The sequence below is a fragment of the Podarcis gaigeae genome (assembly GCF_964106915.1).
Source record: "Podarcis gaigeae genome assembly, chromosome: 10".
Taxonomy (NCBI): domain Eukaryota; kingdom Metazoa; phylum Chordata; class Lepidosauria; order Squamata; family Lacertidae; genus Podarcis; species Podarcis gaigeae.
The window spans coordinates 48,969,228-48,996,864 of record NC_139686.1 but is presented as its reverse complement, the minus strand read 5'-3'; the positions used below and the strand labels follow the sequence as shown (position 1 = coordinate 48,996,864).

General features: G+C 44.3%; 1 protein-coding gene across 3 annotated transcripts in view; it reads left to right on the top strand.

Annotated features, from left to right (window-relative positions):
• TMEM117 (transmembrane protein 117) overlaps positions 1-11,354 on the top strand; it is a 208,887-nt gene extending 197,533 nt beyond the window's left edge. For 2 of the 3 annotated variants that reach the window (XM_083699328.1, XM_083699327.1), the window contains exon 8: positions 4,173-6,573. In XM_083699328.1, the coding sequence (XP_083555454.1) occupies positions 4,173-4,813 (641 nt within the window). In that variant the 3' untranslated portion in view covers positions 4,814-6,573. Of the gene's footprint in view, positions 1-4,172; positions 6,574-10,997 lie in introns of those variants that run through there. The other variant, XM_083699329.1, reaches the window with a different exon arrangement.
• Positions 11,355-27,637: the final 16,283 nt, after the last annotated feature.

The window sequence follows — 27,637 nt, the reverse complement described above, 5'->3', positions numbered from 1 at the left end:
TCTCCTTGTTAAAATAGATTCAGGGGCTAGACTAGTTCCTTTATTTAAAAAAAGTCTATTTATTATCCAGCCACGCTGGATGCATAGTTTGGATCTATAAAGGTCCAGGTAATTCAGATTCAAATATATAAACACTTGCAATATTGAGCAAGGGGATGTTATTTCAGTCTCTTTAATGAGCATCTCCATGATTTCGGCCAAGATCTCACCAAAACCATACAAGAACTTGCAGAGTGCACAAGATCTTGCATGATTTCAGCCGAGAGCTCACCTTAAATCAGCAGCAGTGCCAGAATCACTTCTCTGCCAGTGCAGATGTGGCAGTGGGTGGTACATGTGGCAGTGGCAGGACCAGTTATGGCGGTGCTGGTGCTGGTGGCAGCAGCAACAGGGCAGAGTGGCACTTTCCATTTTGCTTCAAGCAGCAAAGTGGGATAAACCGTCCAGGAAAATACATTGCATGGAGAAAGTCCCATGTTAAAACCCTGGCATTCTCATAGTCCGTGCTGAGGTGGGCTGCACTGAGAAGGAATGGTGGGAACCTCCCCCATATCCATATCCGTATCCTGAATCTTCCCAGGAGCAGGAGGACGGTATAGATTTGGAAAAGCGGTTTGCAGAGGGACATAGTTCAGAAGGCAGAAGCTGGGAAATACTGGATGGGGAACAGCTAGGAGATGAAACAGTGGGGGGAAGAGGGTTAACAAATTCACTGTCTCTGGAAAGCATTGCTCCACTCTCCCCAAGGTCAAGAAGAGCTGAGAAAGTGGCAGAACAGAAAGCACACAAAGCACAGAAGGTACATACTCAGATACAAGACATAGAAGTGATGTAGATTAATAGGGATGTAAGGGGGCAGGATCCTTAATTGGAAGCACTGCCATTCCTAGGAGATGAGTCCTTTGTTCTCTTGCTGTGATTATTAAAATTTCTAACTGGTAGGAAGACTCCTTTTCCTTTATTCTGCTTATCTACTGCCATGAGGAAGGAAGTCAATTCCCTGAAGCCTGACAGGCATGTACAGTTAAGAAAGAATCTTGTAGCAGTTGATGGGAAAGGTATTTGCTCCCTGAGACTGTGGGCTGCAGATCCAAGTCCAAGATAGTCGAAACCACACCCTCCAGAAGTTGTTGGATTCCAGTTTCCAGCAGCCCCAGCCTGCACGGCCAATCATCAGGAACGATGGAGAGTTTCTACATTAGCTACCCCTGAAAGAGAAAAGAGGGGGCTCGGTGGATGAGTAATCTGAGCTGATATAAGACAGCTTCTCAGTTTCCCCTATGGTATAAAGATTGACAATACACTTACAGTCATTCCAGCTGGAACAGATATGCTGGAGATCAATATGTACCCATGCTAGAAAATGCCCGCAGATTTAGAAATAAAGGTCAGCGAAGGAAACCCAGTGTTTTAAGCAACCAAGTTGTCTCCGCCAGACTCTGAAAGAATCTCACTGCTGGTTGTCATCAGAATAGGGAGGCTGGTGGTTACAGCGAAGGCGGAGGATGCGTGTCTGGACTGACTGCAGGCACTCCAGACACAGAGATGCCTCGGGGACCCTGTGGGCAAAAATAGAAAGGTCAGAGGTCAAAGCGAAGCAATCCAAGCAGAGCAGTTGTTCCAGAAGGTCTCTGAGGGATTCCTGTTTTGTTCATTTGTGTACAGTATGTGTGTCTGCAAACATCCTCGCAAGGCACTCAATAGCAGCAAAGTGCTTTCTGGAGATACAGACAGAAGCATTTGATGCTCCTTGCGATGGCTGTAACTGAGATGAGAGAGCTCAACAAACAGCAGCATTTTGAAACGTTAGCTACTGGAAACCCACACAGACAAAGAGCTGATCCTTAATTTGCTCTTTTTGCTCCATTCCGGGAATGGGAAATAGAAGGCCTGAATAGCCATGACATCTGGAAAAAAATCCTCCTGAATGCAGCCACACAGAGTTTATGCTGACCAGGTAGGAGGAGAGAACCCTCATAAGATAGAAGCAATAGATCCATGGAAGCCAGCTATTATTAGGAGAGATGGATGGCTCGTTGTAGGACAGAGGGATAAAGGCAGAGCAATTTGCGTGTTCACATATTCCGGCAATTCCCAGGACATCTGACCAGGGAGCATCCAGACAGCAGTTCACATAGATACAGCAGTTTGGAGCACCTGAGGGGCAGCTAATTGAACACATTTATGATTATTTTGTTTCCTTCGTAGCTGGAGATCAGGCACTGTGATTGTGTGGTTGCCACCTTTGGGGAGTAAAGAGGGAGTTTTTGTGGTGACATAGTAAGCAACAAAGAAGCTCTTTGCTTCATCTGCGAAGGCTGCCCTGCTGAAGAACACAATAACTTTAAGGCGGGAAAGAGAAGTCAGAGCAGATTTGATCAGGAAACTGTAACACTAAGCTTTGACATTACTGTCCAATTTGTAAGTTCAGAGAAGACAAATACAGGGTTCTTAAAATTTCTTCTCTAACCTTTTCCCCTGCACCTTAAAGATATGTCTCATGTTCCTGTCAGGGCTCTCCTCACCTGGTGGAATGATGAGATGAGCAGAGCCATGGACACAATTGTTCCTTCTTCCCCTTCATGGTTGCTATGCAGCATGTAGGTCACATCGGTAGTCTAATGACCTATATGCAATGTAATGGGAGTGTCAGTGACTAGTGCTGGTGAGGCAAATCTCAGTCTGAACCTGACCAAACATGGTGAAGCCACATTATCACCAAGGGCATAGGAAGGGGGGCAGTGGGGGCAGACTGCCCTGGGTGTCATCCCTGAGGGGGGTGACAAAATCTCCCCAGACACAATTGCTGCCACACCAGATGGCACCCCTGGTATGAGCACGGCCACGCTGGATGGCACCTCCTGGCATGATCACTGCTGCGCCAGATCGCACCCCCCAGCACAAATGCTGCCATGCCGGATTGTGCTCCCCAGTGCAACCACAGCCATGCTGGATGGCACCCCCAGCACAATCGTCGGCACACCAGATCACCCTCCCAGCATGAACACCGCCGTGCCGGATCACACACCCCGGGCGCAATCACCCCGTCCCCTGGGCAGATCACCCCGCCCCAGGTGCGCGGCATGTGCAACACTCTAGGAGCTGGAGCGGCTAGCTCAGCTACTGATTATCTCACCTACCATGTGGCACTGGTGGCGAGGAATCTTTCCCCACAGTCCTTCTTGGTAGTTCCACCATGCTCAGAACTTGAGGGTGGTGGCCCAGGAGAAAGCATTTCTGTGGCAGCTCTTAAATTATGGCACTCCTTCCACAAACAGGTGTGCTTGGCACCTTTATTATAGCGTTTCTGCTGTATATTGAAGATGCACCTCTTTGCAATAACCCATTGATATATATTGTAGGACCCATCCCCCCTTCTCTTGCATAATTTCATTAATCTAGATTTTTAAAATAGATTTTCAAGACCCATCCTCTTCTCTTGATCATAATATCTTGTAAACAATTTTTAATATTGTATTTTTAAATTGCCGTAGCCTTCCCAGGATCTGATCATTAAGGGCAGGAAAGAGTCGTTGTTGTTGTTGTTGTTACCTAATAGGAAGGAAGCATCAGATACAACAGTAGTGTTAGGCAAGCATGACATAGACCAGTTGCTACAAATCTCTTGCCTTGAATGCTTGACTACTGGAATTTTCTGCTGCATAAATGCCTGAGGCCTTTGCCTTCTGCCCTCCTTGAAGTGAGTTGCATAGAATCTAGCATTCACCACTGTAGCAGCAGCACTAATTCTGAACAAATGGGTGATCAGTCCTAATGACACTTTAGTAACCTGCAAGATGGTCCTTTAGATGTGGCCTTTATTTTTCTGGAAGGATTTTTGTGTCCCGAAACAGCTGCTCTTTAGGTTTATTGATCTACACTGCATCTCCTAGTATTTTAAACCCACAGGTCACCTACAGATGAATTCAATTTGTTGTACTTTTGGGTTTCCGTTCCCAAATGATTTATTATAAAGCAAGGCATTATTCTGAAACAGTAAAACTTTTTCAGTCACCAATCTGACTCTACTGCGTGTTTAATTCAAACCTCATTGTACAAATTAACTGAAAATGCTCTCTTCGTATTCTTCTGAGTGACTTTGCCTGTACATTCTGCTGTCCATGTAAAGATTGACTCATCCTATGCTTTTCTTATTTTTCTTTCTGCTACAGGCAAGTGGTTTAACTATGGAATCATATTCCTTGTTTTGATCTTGGATCTGAACATGTGGAAGAATCAGATATTTTACAAGCCCCATGAATATGGTCAATATATTGGTCCTGGGCAGAAGATTTACACAGTAGAAGACTCAGAAAGCTTGAAGGACCTCAACAGAACCAAACTGTCTTGGGAATGGAGGTCAAACAACACTAACCCTTTGACCAACAGGACCTACGCCGAAGGTGACATGTTTCTGCATAGCCGGTACATTGGTGCGAGCCTAGATGTCAAATGTCTGGCCTTCATTCCATGTCTACTGGCTTTCGCACTGTTTGGCTTCTTCATCTGGTTCTTTGGCCGATTTCAGAAAACTGACCAAGGCATGGAAAATCTTGACAAATCGTACACACGCATGAAAAGGAAATCGCCGTCTGATGTGGCGATGACGCGAGAGAACACCCAGGTTTTAGCAGAGGAGCCCTTAAGCTGCGAAGATCCACATTTTATATCCATCAAGTCAGACTTGAGCGAAATCGTCTTTAATTCTTCCCTTCTGACGTCAGAAAACCTTAGCGCACATTTAAATGAACAGCCAAGCCCCCTGCAACCGATAAGAGAGCCTCCCGTACCTAAGAATAACTCTTTAACCTAATAACATCTCTTTTGGAAAGAGCGAAACAAGCAATTGTGGTCAGATTTCATTGTTAACTTTTTTGTAAAGTGACAGTTTATGTAGTCTAAAGAACAAGAGATACAACCTATACCCCAACGGTGCTCAACATGCTTTTTTTCTATGGCTTTGTTTTCTACTTGTATTATAATGACTTGTGCCTATTGTATTATATCAAACATTCCTTTATAGATTGCTTCTTTCAAAAGTGCAATAGTGTACTAGATGACAACCTGCAGGTTTAAAATGCTGCTTTGGTGGTGCCTTGAAACTTTAAATGGTCCTTCTAGCTCCAGCATGGGGAAGAGAGCTGAAGCTGTCCTTTGCAACTATTTTGAAAGGGCACTTTGGTTTATAGAACTTGGCCAGAGAATGTGTCGTCCACTAGCTGAACATGGTAAGTTTCACTCCAGAACATCCTCCTCTGCCCCCTCTAAGACTTGGATGATAGTAGACTCTGTGGGGCAGCAAAGGAATCCCTCTGTTTGCAGACTGGTGTGGGAAACCGTTGAGAATCTGCTACATCCTACAGACCGTCCAATGCGGTTAGCCAGTGTGGTGCACTCTAGATAATATGAACTACAATTCTATTCCTCCCTTGCCACTGACATGTTGACTACGGGTGATGGGAATTGGAGTCCACGACATCTGGAGGGTAGTGTATTATATACATGGTCTACTCACAATTTGGAACCTTACTTGATGAGTGTTGTCAACAACAGAGGCCTGATGTCAATGGTCAATGTATTTCTGAAAGGGTTCCTCATAAGCAACGGCAATGAAAGCCCGGCTTTTATTTACTGATGCATAGAGCCAATGACTTCAACAGCTGGACTTCAAAGAAGCATGTTGATTCCCTTTTAATTTTGCTGGCTAGCTTCCAGAGACAAACGCCGATTCATAACATCAGACTGATAATGTAGCATGGGTCACTGCTTAGGGACATGTGACTTTCTCCACAAGTAATTGCAGTTAGGTGATAATACCTAATTACGTTTTCCATAATTAGAGATGAATTGCCACTCGATTAAAAATCCTGCCTTTCTCCTTTAGGAGCAAAAAGGTTAAAATGCAGTGTTGGTGGGACAAGTCAGGATCTTTGCCGAAACCAAAGCGATGCCAAAGAACCAATATTGGGAATGCGCTTAAAGCTAGCAGGGTGCAGCATTTGCAGTGCTGATGAATTCTGATGTAAACATGCACTGGGCAGGCATGGGCAGAAAGTAACTCAGCATCTGCTGGTAGATCTCAGGGTGATTTGCAGTAGATCGGCAAGAGTTCATCATTCTCAAAAAGACTTCTCACCTCCTAAAATCAGGTTGCTGAAACATAAAAAGCTTGGGGAAGTGGGGAACCAGGGATTGACTGATGTGTGAAAGGACTGTGGAAGCTATTCCGGTCCTGAACGCAAATCCTTGGGCTGAACAGGTGCTTAATATTAAGTATACAGAAGCCCAACCCTCATCCCCTGGTGCCATCATTTTGCATCCAGCTCTGGTTGGTGGATCTCAAAGTCCAAGCAGAAAACAAAATAGATCCATCAAGCCTGATATCTGGCTGCCCCCTGCATTCGGGTCTACCAGCAGGCAACTTGGGCAATGCCACCAAGGGAATAGACTTGGTTGGCTGGTTGTGGTACGAGGACTGAATGCATGAAATAGAATAGCAAATTCTGTGTTGTTTTGTTACTCTGAGGAATTAACACTGTGTCCGCTAATAAAAAAGAAAACTGAGAAACAAAATCAAGGTGTAATTGTGTTTATTTTCTCTTTTGCCTTGTTAGATAATAAATAAATTCCTAGTTATTTCATTTAATGCTTTTTTCCTCCAAGGAGCTCAAGGGAGTTCTACTTGGCTTTCCCCCTCCACATTTAATCCCTCACAACAACCCTGTGAAGTAGGCTAGACTGAGAAACAGTGACTGACTCAAGATCACCTAGTGAGCTTCCTGGCCAAATGGGAATTTGAACCTGGGTCCTATTCCAACACACTTCTTCTTTTTTGCCGATCACTCCTAGCCGAGTAAGATTGTCTTCCATAAACACGCTTTTAACAATGAGTCCCTAAGTGACTGTGGAGGCCAATTCTGGATCCACACGTCCTTCCACAGTGGGGACATTGGTTTCCGGGCAGGAGTTGATCACGGTGTGGATTTGCCAAGCGTGCCTTCCTCCTAGCACGTTTCTCCCTTGCGTCCTGAGTTCAAGTGTCTTCAAACCCTTTGGTAAAAGCTGTTCTCCAGTTGGAGTGCTCGCAGGCCAGTGTTTCCCAATTGTTGGTATTTATACTACATTTTTTTTAATTTATACTACAAAATTGCCTTGAGACAGTCTTTAAAACTCTTTTGTTGACCGCCAGCATAACACTTTCCATTTTTAAGTTTGGAATAGAGTAGTTGCTTTGGAAGACAATAATCAGGCATCCGCACATGTCAGTCCAACGAAGTTGATGATGAAGAATCATCACTTCGACACTGGTGATCTTTGCTTCTTCCAGTACACTAGCATTAGTTTGACTGTCTTCCAAGTGATGTGTAAAATTTTTTGGAGACACCGTTGATGGAATCTTTTGAGGAGCTGGAGATGGTGTTTATAAGTGGTCCATGTTTCACAAGCATACAGTAAGGTTGGTAGTACAATAGCTTTGTAAACAAGCATTTTGGTTTCCCTGTGAATGTCCCAGTCCTCAAACACTCTGCACTTCAATCGGGAGAAAGCTGCACTCGCAGAGCTCAGGCAATGCTGGATTCCAGCACACTAACCGCTACACAACACTGCCTCTCATTAGGTTCATCCGGTTGGTCAGTTGCCTTTTCCCCAAGCACTTAAACTTCCTCAGATGTAGACCCAAATCCTGCTGTAACAATCCTTGTTTCTCAGCTGTCTCCCGATGCTTGTGCATTTTGTTTTGATCTGCCTGCTTTTCAAATTGGCTGCCTGCTAAAATTAGCATGCATAATTGAACTATGCATTTATTACCCATCTTTTGAGAGCTAAGCTTAATAAACACTCAGCAACTGATCAGCATATGGCTGGAGCCTATCCTTGCCGAAGTATGTGTCTTTTACTTTTCATCTGTACTCTGAAACCCCACAGCACTACACGAGCTTGAATTTCTCCCATGATGCCCTTGCTGAAAATGATGCATTGGTGCTCCACTTTAACACTTCTTCGCTTGGCACCTATGTGTGGGCATCAGGATGTTGGAAATTCCACAGATTTTATTGGTTCTTGGAAGGGTTTTAAAAAACACAGACATCAGGATCACAGTAATACCAACACCCGCCCCCCTTTGCCTACAGAATATTTAATATTTTATCTGCAGAAACTTTTAATCACCACTGAATTTGTATCCCTTGGAAATTGTAGCTCTCATTAGTGTTTGGTTAGTGGAAACTTGTTCAAGCTGTAGAAAAATAGAATTTACATTTTACAGGGAGCCCACTGCTTGGAAGCTTATTAAAATGCAAAGACTTTGATTTTGCTGCATAGATGATTAGCTTTGTTTAGTTTTTCAGCTAAATTTTATTTTGGAGTGCATTTGGACGAGAGGCACACAAATGGCTGATTGGGTTTGCCAGCACTCATCCTTCTGTGCTGAGCATGAAAATATCAAAATCTTGTTTGTGTGTGTGGTGTGTGTGTTCCACTTCCTTTGCTTAGTGTATGAGGGAAAATCATTAATTTAATTAAAGTGCAAAGAAAAATGAAAGAGCGCTTTGAGCCTGGCTGCCTCCACAATTACATGACCCTAAGCAATGGTTATTAAGCAGCAGGCTCACCGTTAGAATAAATTCTTTGACCTTACATCACACTAATACTTCCAAAGCCACCACGAATTACCTAAAAGTCTAGCAGTAATCAGGGAGTCTAATAATCCTGGGACTTTATTGGGGTCTGCAAAAGCAAACAAACAGAAACTTCATTACATCGAAGAAGACTTCCAGAAATTACCTACAGCAGCCACCAAGAAGATATTGGGGCTATTCCAGGTGACCATAGAATGTCTTAGATCTTCCCTTCCAAGGGCAGAGTGAAAGGTCTGAGAAGGGAAGATCTGATCTTGGTGTGCCCTCCTTACCCACTGCTGTCAAGGAGCATGCTAGGAGTGGATCAACAGTAAACAGTGATCTAAAGGATCCATAGTCTTCCCATTCACCTGACACCCCCCTGAGACATGGAGAAACACACAGGGGAGAAGTTGGGGATGGAGAAATTGTATTGTGCAAGCAGAAGTCCTTGCAGGAAGAAGACAACTTCATTGTCTACAACCCTATAAGATTCACATAGGCTCCTGCAATCTGCTACATTCAGCATGTTGGGGAATAAGTTGAGCAGGCCTTATATGGACAAAGAACTATTCTGGTAAGACAGTTCATATGGATCCAACTTCACACACACACACACACACACACACACACACACACACACACACAAACACACACACACATTTTTGGAACAGAAATGGCCCCATATGCATATTGTATGTATGTCAAGCACTTCCAGTGAGGCACTAATGGGAAGGACCGCAGAGGAAGACATGAAGGCCCCATAAATTAATTTGGGTCACACATTTCTTCGGATAGTTAGCAATGCAGCATAGACACATTTCTTTCTGTATCATTGCACCTGCTTTAGATTCAGAATAGCATCCTTATAAGCCTTACATAGGGACTTTGATCCACCATTAAAAAACAACAACCTCAATGTCCAAACTGGAAGTTAGAGAAAGTGTGCTATAAACCTCTGCCCGGCCTCTGCGTTTCACAGTTGCCCATTCATGAGTTGATTTTGCAGTTCCATGGAAAAACACATAGAATGACCTATTAATGGGCTGTGTGGTTCAGGTCTCATCCTTAAGATCATCTCCAGGTTTAAGGGGCCTCTTGCCATGGGGCCCTCTGGAAAACCCTCTCACATTGGTAGGAACCATCTTTCTTCCTTTTTTCACTTTCTCCTGGTTGTAGTGGGTGGGTGGGATCAATGCATAGCTGTCAACGTTTCCCATTTTTTAAGGGAAATTCCCTTATTTCGAATAGGATTTTCCCTTAAAAAAGGGAAAAAGTTGACAGCTATGGATCAATGGTAATTTTTAGAGATCCTGCCTGCCAAGACACACTAACCATGACAACACACTGGCTGTGCAAATGTGTTACGTAACTTTTTAAAAGAAAAGCATAACAGATACAATTGAAAACTTCCTATCATACCCGTTTTTCCCAGCGAGGACTACAAAGGACTTCACAGCTTGCATACTGCTAGGCTGATGCAGTAGGAGATACCACTTCTCCTTTTTATGGGGAAATCCCTGGGATCCACAGAACAACAACCTGCTCTGTTCATATTCCAAGATAACCCTCCTAAGTTGCTAGCTTTGTGCTGGAGAACCATATAGGAAAGACATCCCTTTTCAGAAAGCTTCTGAACACACACAGACTCAGGGGGCCTGTTCTGTTCCTCTGAACAGAGAAGGGGGCAGCAAATGAAAGGTCACTTATCAGATTCCTGCAGGCAGCCTCCTCACTTGGCTCTGCTTCATGAGGAGGTTTCTTGGCATCTGAACAGCTTCTCTGCTGCCGACATTCAACCTCCATTTCTTCCCACTTGTCCTTTTAATTTTTACCCCTCTTGAGATCCCGTTGGAACCTGACTTGTCTCCCTGTAATTGTTTGATTTCAGTGTCGTCTATGACAAAACAGCTACTGCTTAAAACACACTGGAATTGTTCTAATGAGTAAATTGGCACTCTTCAACCCAACTGATGCAGATGATCTTTTTCTTTTTTCCCAATGCCGTTCTGGCCTAAAATTTTACGAGGCTCTTTCAGAAGCTGAGAGCCGGCACTGGGGGACTCTGCAGCCTTCCAGATATCATTGGAGTCCAGTGGGTTTGTTGGTGTAAGTTCTTAATTCCCATCCTTCCCAGCCAGCCTGGCCAATGTCCCAGTCCAGTCTAGACTAGCAGAGGGTGGGCTGAAAAGGGTGGGCTTAAATAAATGTCCACGCTCCCTGCAGGATTTCCCAGATTTTTCAAAGGGGCTTGTGCAGGTCCAAAGGCTAAAGAACTACAGTGGTACCTTGGTTCTCAAACGTCTTGGTTCTCGATGCTTTTGTTCTCAAACTCCGAAAACCCGGAAGTAAGTGTTCTGGTTTTCAAACATTTTTCAGAAGCCAAACATCTGATGCGGCTGTCGGCTATTGTTTCTGGAGCACCTGCACCAATCAAAAGCTGTGCCTTGGTTTTTGAACATTTCGGAACTCAAATGGACTTCCGGAATGGATTAAGTTTGGCGCTTTTGTTTTTGCTATTTATTTTTTGGTTTTGAGGCTTTTTTGATTAATTTGTTTTTGTGACTGTGTGGAACCCAGTTAAGCTAATGATTGATTCATTGATTGTGTGACTGTGGAAGTGGATAAAAGCCCCCCATCCAAACAATGACTATCATCAGTGCAGTTAAGGAAAAAAATTAATTTTTATTTTTATCATCTACAATACTGTCTTATTTGTTTTATAGTACAGTACATTGATTATGGCTTTCATTTTATGGATAGATAGTAAAATTCATGTTAAATTGCTGTTTTAGGGGTTGTTTTTAAAAGTCTGGAAAGGATTAATCCATTTTGCATGACTTTCTATGGGAAAGCACACCTTGGTTTTGGAACGCTTTGGTTTTGGAACAGACTTCCAGAACTGATTAAGTTTGAGAACCAAGGTACCATTGTAACTTTGATTTTGTGATACACAGGAAAGGGCTGCCTTGGGGCTTCCGGAGGCGGCGCAAAATAGCAATGGCGGTCCTCTACCTGGTGAAGAGGGGCTCCGCGAAAAAGGGTCGTCCGCTACGGCAAAGCGGAGACCCGTTAAGAAAAACCGCAGGCAGAGCGAGCCTGCGGACGTGGGACTCGGCGGGCGCCCAAAGGCCCCCCGGAAACGAAGAAGGGGCTCCGTAAGGGGCTCCGGAACGCGAAAGGGGGAGCGGCGCTGTGAGTTCATCGCTCTTTTCGTGGATGCAAAGCCACGCTGCTGCTGCTGCTGAGCGCCGACCTTTCTTCTTGAAAACATCAAAATTGGCTGCTACATACCCGTGAGTAAGGGGAGCTAAACATCGGAAAATTTGGGAATTTGGTTGAAATTCGGCTGAAAACGGGAGGCGAGTAACAGGAAGTCCGTCTCCCGATCCTGCTAACCAGATTAAAGCAATTGCGCAGAAGAGTGCTGAAGCGCTGAAAGGGGACTGTAAAAGTAAAACGAGGGTGTATTTGACAGACTTTGTAGCGAAAAGACAAGCAGGAAATTTTTGTAAAAGTTGTGGATTTTATTTTTGGGACCTTCTTCCTAATTTTGAGCTATGTGGAGTTAAAAGAGACAACCCAGCGATCGGGCTGTCAGCGTGCAAAGGAGAACTGTCAAACTGCTGATACTGTTATTGGAGCTTAACTGATACATAGACTGAGACATTAACGTTTAAACATTGTTGCTGGGACCCTTCTTGACACCTTGTGGCTTCTCTTTAAGACAAAGAAAGCCTGTGGAAACTTCCTTTTGTGCTCTGGAACTATCAAAGACTTAACATAGGGAATATAAGAACTTCAATGGCGGACAAGAGTTCTCTCCCTCCTTGAAACTTTGAAATACCCCCACCTAGAGGATTGTGGAGATATAGAGGCCTGGGAACTGTACTTTATTGTGATTCTCTGTGGTTAAATTGTTTACACTCTGGACTTTGTCTAACTTATGAAACAAAAGAAAATTTGACCTTGAACAGAGACAGGTGTGGAATGAGTGGCACAGGAAGAACAAGAGCAGCTAAAGCTGAAGAGAAAGAAAAGAAACCAGGGCAACTTGTTCAAACAACCCTATCTCATCAACGAAGATCATCCGTCCCAACTGTGCTGACAGCACAGGAGGTGGAATTTGAAGAGCCTGCTGCAGAGCCTGCTGCAGAAGATATGGCAATTGGAGGATCTGAAATAGTCCTGAAGCAAATCTTGGAACAACTTGGAATTTTAAATCAAAAAGTGGACAACCAATCATCAAAAATTGACCAAGCTACATCCTCTATTACTAAATTATCTGAGCAAGTTTCCCATCATACCCAGGCAATTGAAAAATTACAAGGGGCAAGGACTGAAAATTATAAGCTTGCGGTGGAAGCTTGTCAAAAAGCAGAACAGGCGAACAAAAAGGTTGATGAGATTAGGGGGGAAGTAAGGCCTCTGAAAAGACAGGTAGGGGAACAACAAGCCTACCTGTCATTGGTTGAATTGAAAAGTAAGGAAAATAATCTCAGATTAAGGGCTATCCCAGAATTGGAGGAAGGAAACCTACAGGGATTTTTAACACTTTTGTTCTCCAAATTCTGGGGGATAGAGGAAGATAAGGACTTTAAAATCGTGACTGCCTTTAGACTGGGAAAATTGATAAAGAAGGACAAGTCCAGAGACTGTTTGGTTATTTTGAGATCGAGAGAGGAAAGAGACAAGATACTAGGCCTACACTTCAAAAAATCCTTGGAGATAGAAGGAAAAAAGGCTGAAATTTACAGAGACATACCTAAACACCTTTTGGACCTTAGGACTACTTATACAGATTTGACCAAATTGTTGAGATATAACACAATCCCTTATAGGTGGGAGTTTCCGCAAGGACTATCATTTACCTACAAAGGAAGGAAAGTAAGAATTAAAACACCGGAGGACCAACAGAAGTTCTTACACGACCACGAGGAGGACCTCCAGAAAGGAGCCGCAGCTTCTTGGCCACCACCACCACCGGGACCATCTCCAAAGCCTACAACGTCTGGATCTGGACCAGCATTACCACCTCCGGGATCGGAGGGAAACCTAGACACCCCACTGTAGACCCACCAATCAGACCAGGATGTCGCTGCAGCTTCTTAGTTGGAATATGCGAGATTGGTTGCATTATGCACAAATTCAAGAGGTCTTCAAAGTAGATAAGAAGGTTGGATTCCAGGTGGAAAAATCGAAACTAGAGACAGAATTGTTAGAACCAAAAAGTAAACTACTTTCGAGAATGTATAACCTGCTGCTTAAATGGAATACTCAGGATGAGACAGTCAAATCCGCCATGATAAAGTGGGCGCAGGATTTGGGGCATAACATTATGTTTGAAGACTGGGAAAGGTTATGGAACACCGGAATGAAATTTACGGCATGTAGTGCCTTGAAGGAAAACATTATGAAAATGATATACCGGTGGTACATGACCCCAGTCAAGCTTGCTAAGATATATCACCTGTCTGATAATAAATGCTGGAAATGTAAAGAGGCGGAAGGGACATTCTTTCACCTCTGGTGGACCTGCCCGAAAGTGAAGGCCTTCTGGGAAATGATTCATAATGAACTAAAAAAGGTACTGAGATTTACCTTACCTAAGAAACCAGAGGCCTTCCTTCTGGGCATGGTGGACCGGAGAGTGTTTAAGAAGGACAGAACTTTTTTTATGTATGCTACTACAGCAGCAAGGATCCTGATTGCAAAATATTGGAAGACACAAGATTTACCCACACTGGAGGAATGGCACATGCAGTTGATGGACTATATGGAACTGGCCGAAATGACTGGCAGAATCCGAGACTTGGGAGAAGAAACATTCGAGGAGGATTGGAGAAAATTTAAAGACTATTTGGAAAAACATTATAAGTTGTATGAATGTTAAAAAACGCACCCTTTAGGAAATTCTAGCTTCAGTAAGGTTAAATTAAGGAAATGGAAATTAAGGTACAAGGAGTCAGAGATAGAATAATGAAACAACTTTATTGTGTTAAAATGAAAATGTACATGATTTGGGTTATAATACATTTGAAATTGGGTAACATGATAAAAAGGAAGATATAATAAGTATTGAAATAAGTTAACAAATTGCAGACGTTATGCATCACAGAGAATGCAGGGTTGGGAGGACGTGGGGAAGTCCAACAGATTTGGAAAAAGGAGTAAGAAAAATTTGTAACCTTTCTTTTTTACTTCTATAATACGTTCTTTATTCTTTTTTCTGTATTTCATAAAACTAATAAAAAATATTATAAAAAAAGGAAAGGGCTGCCTTGATTGCTAGTAGCAGCCACCCATTACTGGAGCAGCAGCACATCTGAAAAGCAAAACAAAAAAAATCTGTCTATTCTCAATAAAGCTTTGTTGTCATCTAATCTCTCCGCAAACTTTATATCAAACAAATCAGGGTCATTCATCCCCGAACAAATCACCTGGAAATGACCATAGTCAACCTTTTGGCTTAACAAGAATACCTGATAATTCCAGGTCCCTGATCTGAGGATTTCTACATTTTATTTGACAAATGGGCCCACGACTCTTGTCAATCAGATCCAGCCCTTTCCCTTGTTAGAGTGAGAACTGCTCTAGGGGAAAAGGTGCAGATGCAAATTTGGATTTGAATCTACATAGTAATGAGCATGCCACCAACAAGAGCGGGAAGTATTATATGCAATCCCCATTCAGGCTGCCGCGTATGTCCCATCCATCTTACATGGCAATCTGCATCTCCATCAACTCTCTCCTTGGGCCGTTCATCACTCACCACAACTTTCTTGTGCTCAAGCCCAGCTGGACTGGGGCTCTTTGTGTTAGGGCTGTATGGCAGGGTTAAATTCAGCAGCATACCTGACAGTAGACTATGGCATTTCCGCAGAAATGTACCGTATATCAGGTAGATTGTCTGTGACACTGGAGTTAATTGCAATTATTGTTTTGCACTGATATGCACCAGTGTGTGTTTATTGCCTTGTATTGTATTTGCATACTGAAGAAGTCATTTATCTCTCCAATTCATAACCCCTGCAATCAATCACCTGGAGTCACTGTTTGGAATTATTCATGAAAGAGTTATCTTTGTTGTTGGAACTAGGCATGCTAGTAACATCCATTAACTTGATGAGTTTGTGGTTGTTGGAGTGGGGGTGGGTGGAATCAATATGAAGGTGGATCCCTAGGGCATAATTTCAGAAATCACTAATCCATATTCAGTCCATGCATAAATTCCTCTTAATCAAAAAGGAATTCTTAAGTTATTGCAACAGTTCTCATTTATGACTGCACACCGTGTAATAACTTGAATCAACAAACCTATATGCATTAATTATTTTAAAGGGGATCTGTTTAAACCACAATCCATCACAGATTTTGGTCTGCGTAAATCAATGGAAGCCTAGCTATGTTGAATTAGATCTATCATACAATCTTCTCAGGCATAAGCCCCATTAAGCTCAATGGGACTTAATCTCAGGTGCATCCATAATTGTCTCATTTATCTCAACCAGGATAAAATGCAGAGATAGAGATATGGGCTGCAATTCATGATGACTGATGGAGGTGGGGCTTTATTCATCCTTTGCGCTTGGCTGCGATGTGCATATTTATGAATATGTAGCCTTTGTAAATCATACAAGAAATGTAATTTATTAAAAAAATGTTTTGGTGGAGCCATTTCTGAAACACCTTAGCAAAACCTATTCATTTGAGCCACATTGCCTATTGCATTAGGGCAGTTGGGGCGCATGACATTCATGTGCGCGCACACTAAGATATTGTTGAATGTTGACATATGCTGAAAGCTTTGTCAAACTGCACCAACTAGGTACACATTGTGGAAAAACTCATCTGTGCAATTACCACACATGAGAGGCAGTTCAGCTGAGCATTTACTTAAGAGAGCCAGTGTGGTGTAGTGGTTAAGAGCAGTGGACTCGTAATCTGGGGAACCGAGTTCGCGTCTCCGCTCCTCCACACGCAGCTACTGGGTGACCTTGGGCTAGTCATAGTTCTCTGAAGTCTCTCAGCCCCACACCTCACAGAGTGTTTGTTGTGGGGGAGGAAGGGAAAGGAGAATGTTAGCAGCTTTGAAACTCCTTTGGGTAGTGATAAAGCGGTATATCAAAAAAAAAAAAAAAGGAACAACCATTGTGACTTGCTTGTCTGTTTGGTACCTAATTCAGGTTGCAATCCTATAACCACTTTCCTGCAAACAAGTCCCACTGAACTCAATGGGCTTTTTGTGAAGACAAGTACAGGAGTGGGCTACTAAGTCTAACATCTTCCTCAATCCATGTTAAGACTGGAATGGATCAAACTGTATGTTAAATGAAACACATAGTTTGGTGCTGTGTGTGTTTAGCTGTTGTAGGTAGGCGGACTGATAACTATTGGGTCCATTGCACATGTGAAGACTTAATCCTTCCACTCTTGAGCTGCCATCCTGGTGAACACTCTCCCCAAAGCTGCAGTTTTCTTCCGGACAAAGTTGTCATTGACACCATCTAGCATGGAAAGGAGAATTGGTGCCAATGACTGGTTTCCAAGTGAATTAAGACTTGGGTAGCAGGAGCAATTTTTATCAGGACCATGGAACAGAGATCAACCCCTTTCTGCACACCTAGGGAGGGGGGAGAAATTAGACAGAGATTTTATTCAAAGACAGACCTACCTAATTAAAGTAGTATGTGCATCAAAACACAGCTATCCTTCGAAATGCACATCTCTGAATTTTGCCACGCAGTTCTCCAGCCAAGCGACGTGTGCAAAAAGACATGTAATGGAACAATGAAGGCTGAGGGTGATTCAACATACATGATGACCTTATATATAAGGATGCTTGTTGTTTCCTGTGTCAAGTGTTTTGGCATAGGGTTGCCAAGCGCTTTGGGCATTTTTGTAAATTGCTTAGTGGTATATTCAAGTGGTATATAAATGTTGTGAAATAGTGTGTGTGTACATGCATGCACAAAGTCGCCCTTTGATTGATTGATTGATTGATTGATTGAATGATTGATTCTTTTTAAAAATTTAATTGGGATAATAGAGAGTATCCTAACCTGGATCCGCAGAGTGACAACAATATGTTAAATAAATTTTGTTCAGTACTAAAGCTCCTTGGAGACTAGGAGCCAAACTTCACCACTTCAAAAGCGGTAAGAAATAAAGCTGTTCTAGACGATAAAAGATGCCAGTGACTGTCATTACTGCTTGATCACATCCACTTTGCCAGATAGTGCAGCTCAGAACTCAAGGGCTCTTTATCTTCTCTGTCATCTAGAATAGTTCCTGTAATTGCAAATCACTTCCAATAATTGCAAATCACTTCCAATAATCTTTGATTCTGTGTTTCCATACTTACCATAAAGTATACTTTCCATACTTACCATAAAGGGCCAACTATTTTAAATGTATTTTCTTATTTATGTGACATTTTATGAAAATTGAAATATGGCCAAGTATTGTAAAATATTCTATTATTTTGTTTTATCTCGTCCCTGTTTTGGGAAAAGTGATTTCTTAGTGTGTTGCAATCAACCAGAAGCTTATATTCTGCACATGTCACTGAAATAAATCAGAGTTGGTATGAAATTTACCATAGCATACCAGTATATTGGTGAAAAAGCCACAGTTACATAACACAACAATTGGCCTCTGCTTCAATGAGAGAGGTAGAGTTCAATATACAGTGGTGCCCCGCAAGACGAAGGCCTCGCAAGACGAAAAACCCGCTAGACGAAAGGGTTTTCCGTTTTGGAGGTGCTTCGCAAAACGAATTTCCCTATGGGCTTGCTTCGCAAGAAGAAAGCCCATAGGGAAATCTCCGGGGACCTCTTTTAAATGCTAGCGGTGGGGAGCAAAGCCTTTCCCCCCCCTCCGGCCTTCAGAAGAGGTCCAGGAAGGCCAGCGGGGCCGAAAGGCTTTGCTCCCCACCGCCAGCATTTTAAAAGCAGTCCGGGATAGCAGGGAAGCGCTTCCCGCTATCCCAGATGGCTTTTGAAGGCAGGCGGGGGGGGGGGAGCAAAGACTTTCGCCCCCCACCGGCCTTCAGAAGAGGTCGGGGACAGACTGTCCCCGGACCTGGTCTGAAGGCGGTTTCCATAGGAACCCATTAATTGATTTTTAATGCATTCCTATGGGAAACCGTGCTTCGCAAGACGAAAAACTCGCAAGACGAAAAGACTTGCGGAACGAATTAATTTCGTCTTGCGAGGCACCACTGTACTGCAAAAATGTCATCTTATGAATACGGTTAGCCCATATTAGTGCCCAGTGCTATTTTTCTAGAAAAAAAGGTGCCAGAACTCACCATGAACACTTCCCTCATTCTCTTAGAATGTCAATGGCACCCACCTGAGAGGTGCCAGAATTGAGTTTTGGTAAGTTCTGGCTTTAAAAAAGTTCTGTTAGTGCCCCCTATTGATCAAACTATTGGACAGGATGCTAAATGTTAGGCTCTTACTGACACATGTGGTGGAGGGAGGAAGTATTTGTCCAAATAAAAGCAACTACTAGACAAAATGTATCTCAATGTCCAGAGCTGGTGCTTCTCAATCTTTTCGTGGGAGAGAATATTAACTTTCAGCTCAGACTTCTATCATGTTCTCTGCTACTAGCAACCAAGGTCAAACTAATGAGCGACCAGAAGAACTTAGCAGAAGCGGAATTAGGGAAGCACAACCGGTTTGGCTGCACTGGGCGTGGAGACTTGGGGATGAGACAACTATTATTTCAAATGGAGAGTGAGAGGTGGGTGGTGCCAAATGTTGGCACTGCATGGTGTAATGAGTACTGTGAGGGTTTGCAAGAGTCAGGAGGCCCTGGCTGTGCTGACCTTAAATGAATGAGAAGCAGGCCAGCAAGCACGAGATGCACTATGGCTGGGAGCAAGCCCAGGAGGACTACAAAAGGCTAGCATTTCCCCCTTGGACTTTGCCACAGCAATGAGGTCTTCTGCTGAGCTGCAGCCTGCTCCTGGTGATCATGCATCGTGACCTCACCCAGCTGGACTTTTCAACTGCCTTGACTCTGGTACGTTTCTGGATCTCCTCTCGTCTCTGACCCTGGTTGGACTTGTTGCTGCTTCCCAACTGTGAACCTGCCAGTTGGACTGCCTCTTCTACCCCACCCCTTTCCCATGTTGGATCTTGCATCGGCTACTCAGACTGCCTCTGCTCCCAGTGCCACTGCCTGTACCCTGGCCCCAGCGTTCCTGCCCATGCCCCTTGCCAATCATGCCGCTGAAATTTGAGAGGCCAAAGTCTGCCGCTGAACTTAGTGGGTGTGTCTCTGACAAATTGGGTACCACAAAGTGTGGCAAAGGGCACCTGTGGGAAAATTAAGTAATGAAACAAAATTGCAACTGGGTTTAAAGCACAAAGATTATTTTGTAACTGACTGGCAGAGTTTTATTAGGTAAAGGTAAAGGGGACCCCTGACCATTAGGTCCAGTCGTGGCCAACTCTGGGGTTGCGGTGCTCATCTCTCTTTACTGGCCGAGGGAGCCGGCGTACAGCTTCCAGGTCATGTAGCCAGCATGACTAAGCCGCTTCTGGCGAACCAGAGCAGTGCACGGAAACACTGTTTACCTTCCCGCTGGAGTGGTACCTATTTATCTACTTGCACTTGACTTGCTTTCTCACCCCGTCGCGGGGATTCGAACCACCGACCTTCTGATTGGCAAGTCCTAGACTCTGTGGTTTAACCCACAGCGCCACCCTCGTATCTGGCTAAAAATGAAAATAGAGGGCTCCCCTCACATTAGAAGTCCGCTTGCAAATCTCAGTGTAAATGCAAGGACCCAAGGCCAGCAATTGATGCGAGGGTAGAGACAGGGGCAAGGCGTGTGGTACAGCCCCACTCGTCTTTATGTTCATGGCTGCCCTCCAGGTGAGTAGCACATGAGAGAGATGGCTGGAAGTAAAAACCAACAAGGCTGGTTATGAGGCTGCAAGCACCGAACATCCTTCTGCGCTTGTCTCTAATCCTGGCTGCACCGGCTCACTATTGATTTATTCTGTCATTATTCCGTTTGTTTATGCAATTTACATGCTGCCCTATAACAGAATTTCCCTGGGTAGCTTAGAAGATAAACAGGAGCGGGATCACCATAACACACACACACACAAATCCAGCAAGTACCAGCAACCATGAAAAGTATATTCCTTTTAAATCAGAGAGCAAGAGAATATCTTGAAGGGTAGTTTACTTTAGCAACAGCACACATACATTACATTTAGGGGTACGTTGGTATATAGGCCGACTGACTATATAAAGACGTAACCTGCCAGGGAATGTTAAGCAGGAAATCAAGTTGGTGGTAGCAAAACCTCCTTTCACACAGCCATGACGCTTCAGCCAGATCCACACCACACACAGAGAGCACATTCAACACACATTTAAAGCACATGGCTCTCCCCAAAGAATCCTGGAAACTAGTCTGCTAATTGTAGTTCTGTGAGGGAGAAACTACTGTTCTTGGGATTCTTGAGTGGGGCGAGTCTTGTATTTTAAATGTATGGTGTGGAATTGACCTTCAGATGAGGTCACTCTCACCTTCCTGGTTTTGATACAACAACTTAAAAGTATTTCTCCTTTTCTTGACCACTCACTTAGTCCCACAATATAAAATATTATTCATTTTATTTTACACTTAGATCCTCTACATTCCAAGTATACCCAAGAAGTGTGGAGAAGTCTACTACAGTGGTACCTCAGGTTACAGATGCTTCAGGGTACAGACACGTCAGGATACAGACTCCACTAACCCAGAAATAGTATCTCAGGTTAAGAACTTTACCTCAGGATGAGAACAGAAAACACGCACCAGCAGTGTGGCGGCAGAGGGAGGCCCCATTAGCTAAAGTGGTACCTCAGGTTAAGAACAGTTTCAGGTTAAGAAGAGACCTCCAGAACGAATTAAGTTCTTAAACCAAGGTACCACTGTACACTATTTTTAGTTCCAGAGATGGAGTGGCAGTCTTTGTTGATGTTTGTATGCCAGGCACCATTTTGAATCCAGATGGTGGACCAGAACATGGCTTTGAATTGACTTCACCTGATTTTAAGTTTGATGTTTCTAAAAAAAATCCCACGTAGTGCCAAGCACTCACCAGTAACAAACCACAAAGCATAAAACCAATAATAAAACAGCATGAAAGCAAGAAAGCCAGTAAGAGTTAAAACTGTAGCGGCGAAGTAGACTAATTTGGGAAGGCTTGGGGGGGGGGGACATGATAATGTTGGGATTTACTTCACTTGGACTGGATCTACATTGATCTGTAAAAACGTTATTAAATATAACATTATGTAACTCTCAATGCAGTTTCCCATTCTCAAAGGCTCGCTGCTCTACAGCGCCCTCTGGTATCACATTTTAATAACGCATTTTTAACATTACAGTGGTACCTTGGTTCTCGAACTTAATCAATTCCGGGAGTCTGTTTGATTCCTGAAACTGTTTGAAAACCAAGGCACAACTTCCAATTGACTGCAGGAGCTTCCTGCACTCAAGCGGAAGCCGCAGAAGACGCATCGGACGTTTGGCTTCCAAAAAACGTTCTCAATCTGGAACACTCACTTCTGGGTTTGCAGTGTTCAGGAGCCGATTTGTTTGACAACTAAGCCATTTGAGAACCAAGGAACCAATGCATAAATGACAAGTTTAGATTGGTCTGTAATGGAAGAGCACAGGAGGCACCCAATTTTTATTAACTTATTACTCATCTAAAACCACTCAATGTTTAGAAGCCTCCTGGTGATAGTGCATGGCATGCATTAAACACAACTTTTAATTTCTTAGGCCCAGAGCTCTAGGAACATGACCCAACCTGGGAAGAATCTATGCCTTGAGGTAGCCCCCCCCCCCATATACTATTTTCCTCTTGTGGGGGAAGAAGAGATGCAACCTGACAAAATGGCAGGTGATCTTGGGCTGTTATCTATTCAGTGCCTACTACTGAAATGTATTAGGTCCAAGGGAAATAAAACTCTGGATTTTAAAACATTTCTTACACCCAGTCCTTGGGCAGTTTATTAAAATTCACTTTTATTCTCTTCAGATGTAAAGACCCCCATCACACTCTGTCACTGAATAATCCTGGAGCCCAAATTACTTCTGAGAAATGATGGTGTCATTTCTAAAGCTTTATATATGACCCCCTTCCAGAGGATGTTTATTATAGCATCAAGAAAAATCTTATATTCTGGCATCACAAGATAAGAAAATAAAAACCGATGAGCAAATAACCCTTTGAGTTGTTCATTATTTCTTTGTATCTAGATAAAAAAAAAACGTACCCCTTAGCAGAACAGAAAATCTGGTATTCACATAAATCAAAGCTGGCCATATCAAAGCACTCTTAACTCATCCGCAAATGGCCAGATATTATTAACTGAAAGTCTGCAATGTATATGCTGAAATCCTGCTTTGTATTTGTTGAATTCCAGCAATTCAGTGTGCTTTCTCTAGAGTTGTGCCTCAGGAATCCTCTGCCTATTCCATTTACCATATATCATGGCAGCAATTTTAAGCTTGCAAAAAGGCACTCCATGCTTTCCAGTGGTGAATAAATAGAGTTTTTATGGACTTTCAAGAAGGCACTAAGCTACTTTGAAGCAGGTAGTTGATTTCCATGCTAACCTTATTTAAATGGATGAACAGGCTTCAATCCTACAGGATTTGCATTATTTTCTATTACTACCTCGAGATCCACCAACTGGAATCACATACAAAGAAGAGTGTTCCTGGAACATGGAGCACCAAAATTGAGCTCAGTCTTTTTCACTCAAAAAAATCCACTCCTTATTCACTCACCAAGATTTCTGCAGTTCAACACCCAAATATTAAAGTGAAGGGCAGCCTTTTTGTTGTTTCTGTTTGAGTTTTCTCCTAAGTCATGGAATTCACTGGGTCTTCAACTGTCAATACACATGGAAAGAAGAAGAATTGTTCTAGCTGTTATAATTAAGAACTACCTTAAAGTTAGCTGGAAACTGCAGTCTTTGAGAGAAAAAGGTTGAAAATGCCCCCTCTTCGTTGACAGGGTTATGACATCACAGTTTATCTTCTGTAGCTACTGTTGATCAGTTTGAAGATTTAAGGGGCATCTTGAAAATAACGAGAGCAACATTCATGACTCCCATTTATCTGTTGAGTATTAAGTTAATGTAAATACAGGACTGAGAGTTAGGAAAAATCCACATTGGAGTCAGAAAGTTTTGCTAATCATTCAAAGACCCACCATATATATTTGTGATGGGATAGTGAGCTGCTTGTGCGTAAAAGCTTGATCTCTCTGGGGTTTGGCTGGTCATCCAAACCGAGGCACTAACGGAGCCCCCAAAGCATGACTCCGTCAGTCGCTGGTAGAATCTGACAGTGGGCGTCTACGGAATTTACGCCAACATAAAAGCTGTTTGACGGACATGCGCCTTCGTGACTCTCTGCGTGACAGTTTCCGGCGAAGGGTGGGAGTTCCTAACGGGGGTCTTGTTACCTCTTCGCTATTCTCACTAGAAGTATCCCAGAGCCTCCCCTCCGCTGTGACTCCTGCACTCCCCCTGCTGGTTCCTTCCTCTGCTGCAGATTCTCTCCTATTCTCCTGGAGCCTGTCCACCACCTGTCCCTCCGATGGCAGTTCCCTGACATCCACCTCCCCCCCCCAGGGCCCCCTTCACCCCCTCCCGCCTCCTCTCCCACTGGCGGTGAGGGCGGAATGCCCCTGAAGGAACTCTCCTCGTCGTCCGAGGATTCAAACACTTCTAGCCACGGCATACCGTCTCTCTCCCCGTCTTCCTCTTCTTCGTCGGAGTCGGCTTCCTCACCCACCCCTGACTCTGGGAACCCTTCAAACTCTCCTTCCTCATCGGTGGTCCCAAAGTGTTCCCTTCTAAATCGTGCCACAGGTTGCGGTTTTCTTGGGAAACGCTGATGAAATGTTTCTATTAAGACCTCGTCATTGACTACCTCTGCTGGTACCCAAGTGTTTTCCGATTCTACTTCCCCCTCCCATTCTACCAGATATTCCACCTGATTCCCCTTCCACCTGGAATCAATGATTCCTGCCACGTTCATGTCGCGCTCTCTCTCTTCTATCACGGGCGTTTGGGTGGCCTCTCTCTCACGCTCCCCCCACTCACGTCCCTCTCGGTACGGCGACAGTAATGACCTGTGAAATACTGGGTGTAATTTCATGTGACTGGGCAGCCTGAGTTTGAATGCTACTGGGTTGACCTGCTGTATGACCTCAAAGGGTCCCAATCTTTTGGGTCTCAATTTCTTACTCCCGCCCTTGAACGGTAGTCCTTGGGTGGATAACCACACCCGGTCTCCCACCCTTATAGTTTCACCTTCCCTCCTATTTCTGTCTGCTTGCTTCTTATATTCTTCCTTGGCTTTCTCTAAGTTAAGTTGAAGCTGACGATGGATCGCTTCCATCTCTTCAAAAAAATATTCCGCCGCCGGCACGCTCCACCTCTCCCCTCCCTCTCCTGGGAATGCCCGGGGGTGACACCCATAATTTGCCAGAAAGGGACTCATCCCTGTGGACACGTTCTCAGCGTTGTTGTAGGCAAATTCTGCTAGAGGTAACTTATCCGCCCAATCATTTTCTCTGTCTTTTACATAACACCTCAGGTATTGTTGTAAAATCCCGTTTGCCCTTTCCGCTTGCCCATTTGTTTCTGGGTGCCGGGCAGTTGAGAAATTGAGTTCTACGTGCAGTAAGCTCATAAGTTTCCTCCAGAACCTGGAAGTAAATTGTTTCCCTCTGTCGCTCAAAACCCTCAAGGGGGCGCCATGCAACCTAAAAATATGTTCTACAAACAACTTGGCTGTTTCCTCCGCTGTGACCGCATGTGAACAAGCTATAAAATGACACATCTTGGTTAATAGATCTACCACCACCATGACAGTTGTTTTGCCTTTGGATTTTGGCAGGTCCGTCATAAAATCTATGGATATTGCCTCCCATGGCCTTTCTGGCGTGGGTAAGGGTTGTAATAGCCCCGCTGGCGCCACCCTCTCTCCTTTCGCTCGCTGGCACCTGTCGCAACCCCTGACATATTCCCGTACGTCCTCCCTCACCTTGGGCCACCAAAACTCCCTGGTAACCAACCACATGGTTTTGTGCTGTCCAAAATGTCCTGCTGTGGGGCTGTCATGCAACTGCTTGAGTACTCTGCCCCTCAGTTCCCCATCGGGTATGTACAGTGCCCCTTTGTAATACAACGCCCCGTTCTTTTCTTCAAACCCCCCTGTGTTCTCCTCTGTCCTCCTGAGCTCTCTGAGTTTCTCTTGGGCGTATTCATCGTTCTCAGTACCCTCTATCAGTTCCCTCTGCCCCACCAATGCCGCCCCACACACCCAGCGGTCATCAGGGATTACATTCCTTGCCTCAGGCGCTCCCTCCCCCTCTAAGTACTCAGGTTTCCTGGAAAGAGCGTCCGCCCTCACGTTCTCGGAGCCGGGAACGTAACGAATCTCAAAGTGGAATTTGGAGAACTCCTGGGCCCATCGCACTTGTCTCTGGTTCAGCACTCGGGCTGTTCTCCAGTATTCCAGATTTTTGTGGTCAGTTCGGACTTGAACCTTGTGCTGCGCCCCAATCAGCAAGTGCCGCCATTTCCGGAATGCTTCATGAATGGCGAGCAGTTCTCGGTCGTATACTGTGTAGTTCCTCTCGGATTTGTTCAACTTCCGCGAGAAGAATGCACACGGTCTCCATTCAGACGTATCTTTTCCCGGCTGGAGAAGAACGGCCCCCACCGCTCGGTCTGACGCGTCAGTCTCCACTCTCATTGGTTGTTGTAGATCCACGTGCAAAAGTTGCTCTTCCGACGCAAACGCCTGCTTTAAACGTTCGAACGCCCGCTGCGCTTCTTCCGTCCAAACAAATTTCTTTTTGCTACTAAGACAATCCGTGATGGGCGCTGTTAAATGGGCAAAGTTTTTGATGAACTTCCTATAGAAGTTTCCGAAGCCCAGGAACCTTTGCACGTCCTTCTTGGTCTTTGGTGTTTTCCATTCCAGTACCGCTTGAACCTTGCTGGGATCCATGGCCAATCCCTTGTCAGACAACCGGTACCCCAGGAATTCCACCTCCCTGGTATGAAACTGACACTTCTCCAGTTTCACCCACAGCCGGTTTTCTCGCAGCTTGCTCAGTACCTCTCTTACATCTCGCACATGCTGCTCCTCATTCTCTGAGTACACCAGGACGTCATCTAAGAACGCTACGCAGTTCTTGTAGAGCAGTGGCCCCAGGACGTGATTCATGAATGATTGAAAGCAGGCGGAGCCCGCTTGTAATCCGAAAGGCATAACCCGGTACTCAAAAGCCCCCAAGGGGGTGAACATAGTGGTCTTCCACTCATCCCCCTTTCTCACACGTATCAAGTTATATGCCCCCCTAAGGTCCAGCTTGGTAAAAATTTTCCCTTTTCTCACCCGTGTTAGAATGTCATCAATTCTAGGCATAGGGAAAGTCACTGGTTCTGACACTGCATTTAGGGCCCTGAAATCACATACAAGCCTGGGCTTGCCCGTGTTTTTTTTGTCCACAAAAAACACTGGGCTGCCCCCCACCGCTCGTGACTCTCTGATGAAACCTTGCTTGAGGTTCTTGTCAATGAACTCCCTTAACTCCTGCATCTCACTGTCTGACATTGCATACAGCTTGCCCACTGGCAATTGTGCTCCTGGCAGTAAGTTAATTTGACAGTCAAAGGGTCTGTGCGGGGGCAGTTTATCTGCTTCTTTTTCGCTAAAGATGTCAATCAAGTCAGCGTATTGTGGTGGCACCTTCCCCTTGTCCATCACTTCCATCCCTGCTAGAGTGGCCCTGGCCCCTGCCTGAGCCTCTCCCTCCTTGCAGTGTTCTAGGCGATGTGCTGATCCAAAGGAAACCACTCTCTGATGCCAGCCTACTAGCGGATCGTGTAGCGCCAGCCAGCTCATACCCAAGATAATAGGAGCTCCTCCCAAGGTGGCTACATTAAACGCTATCAGTTCTGTG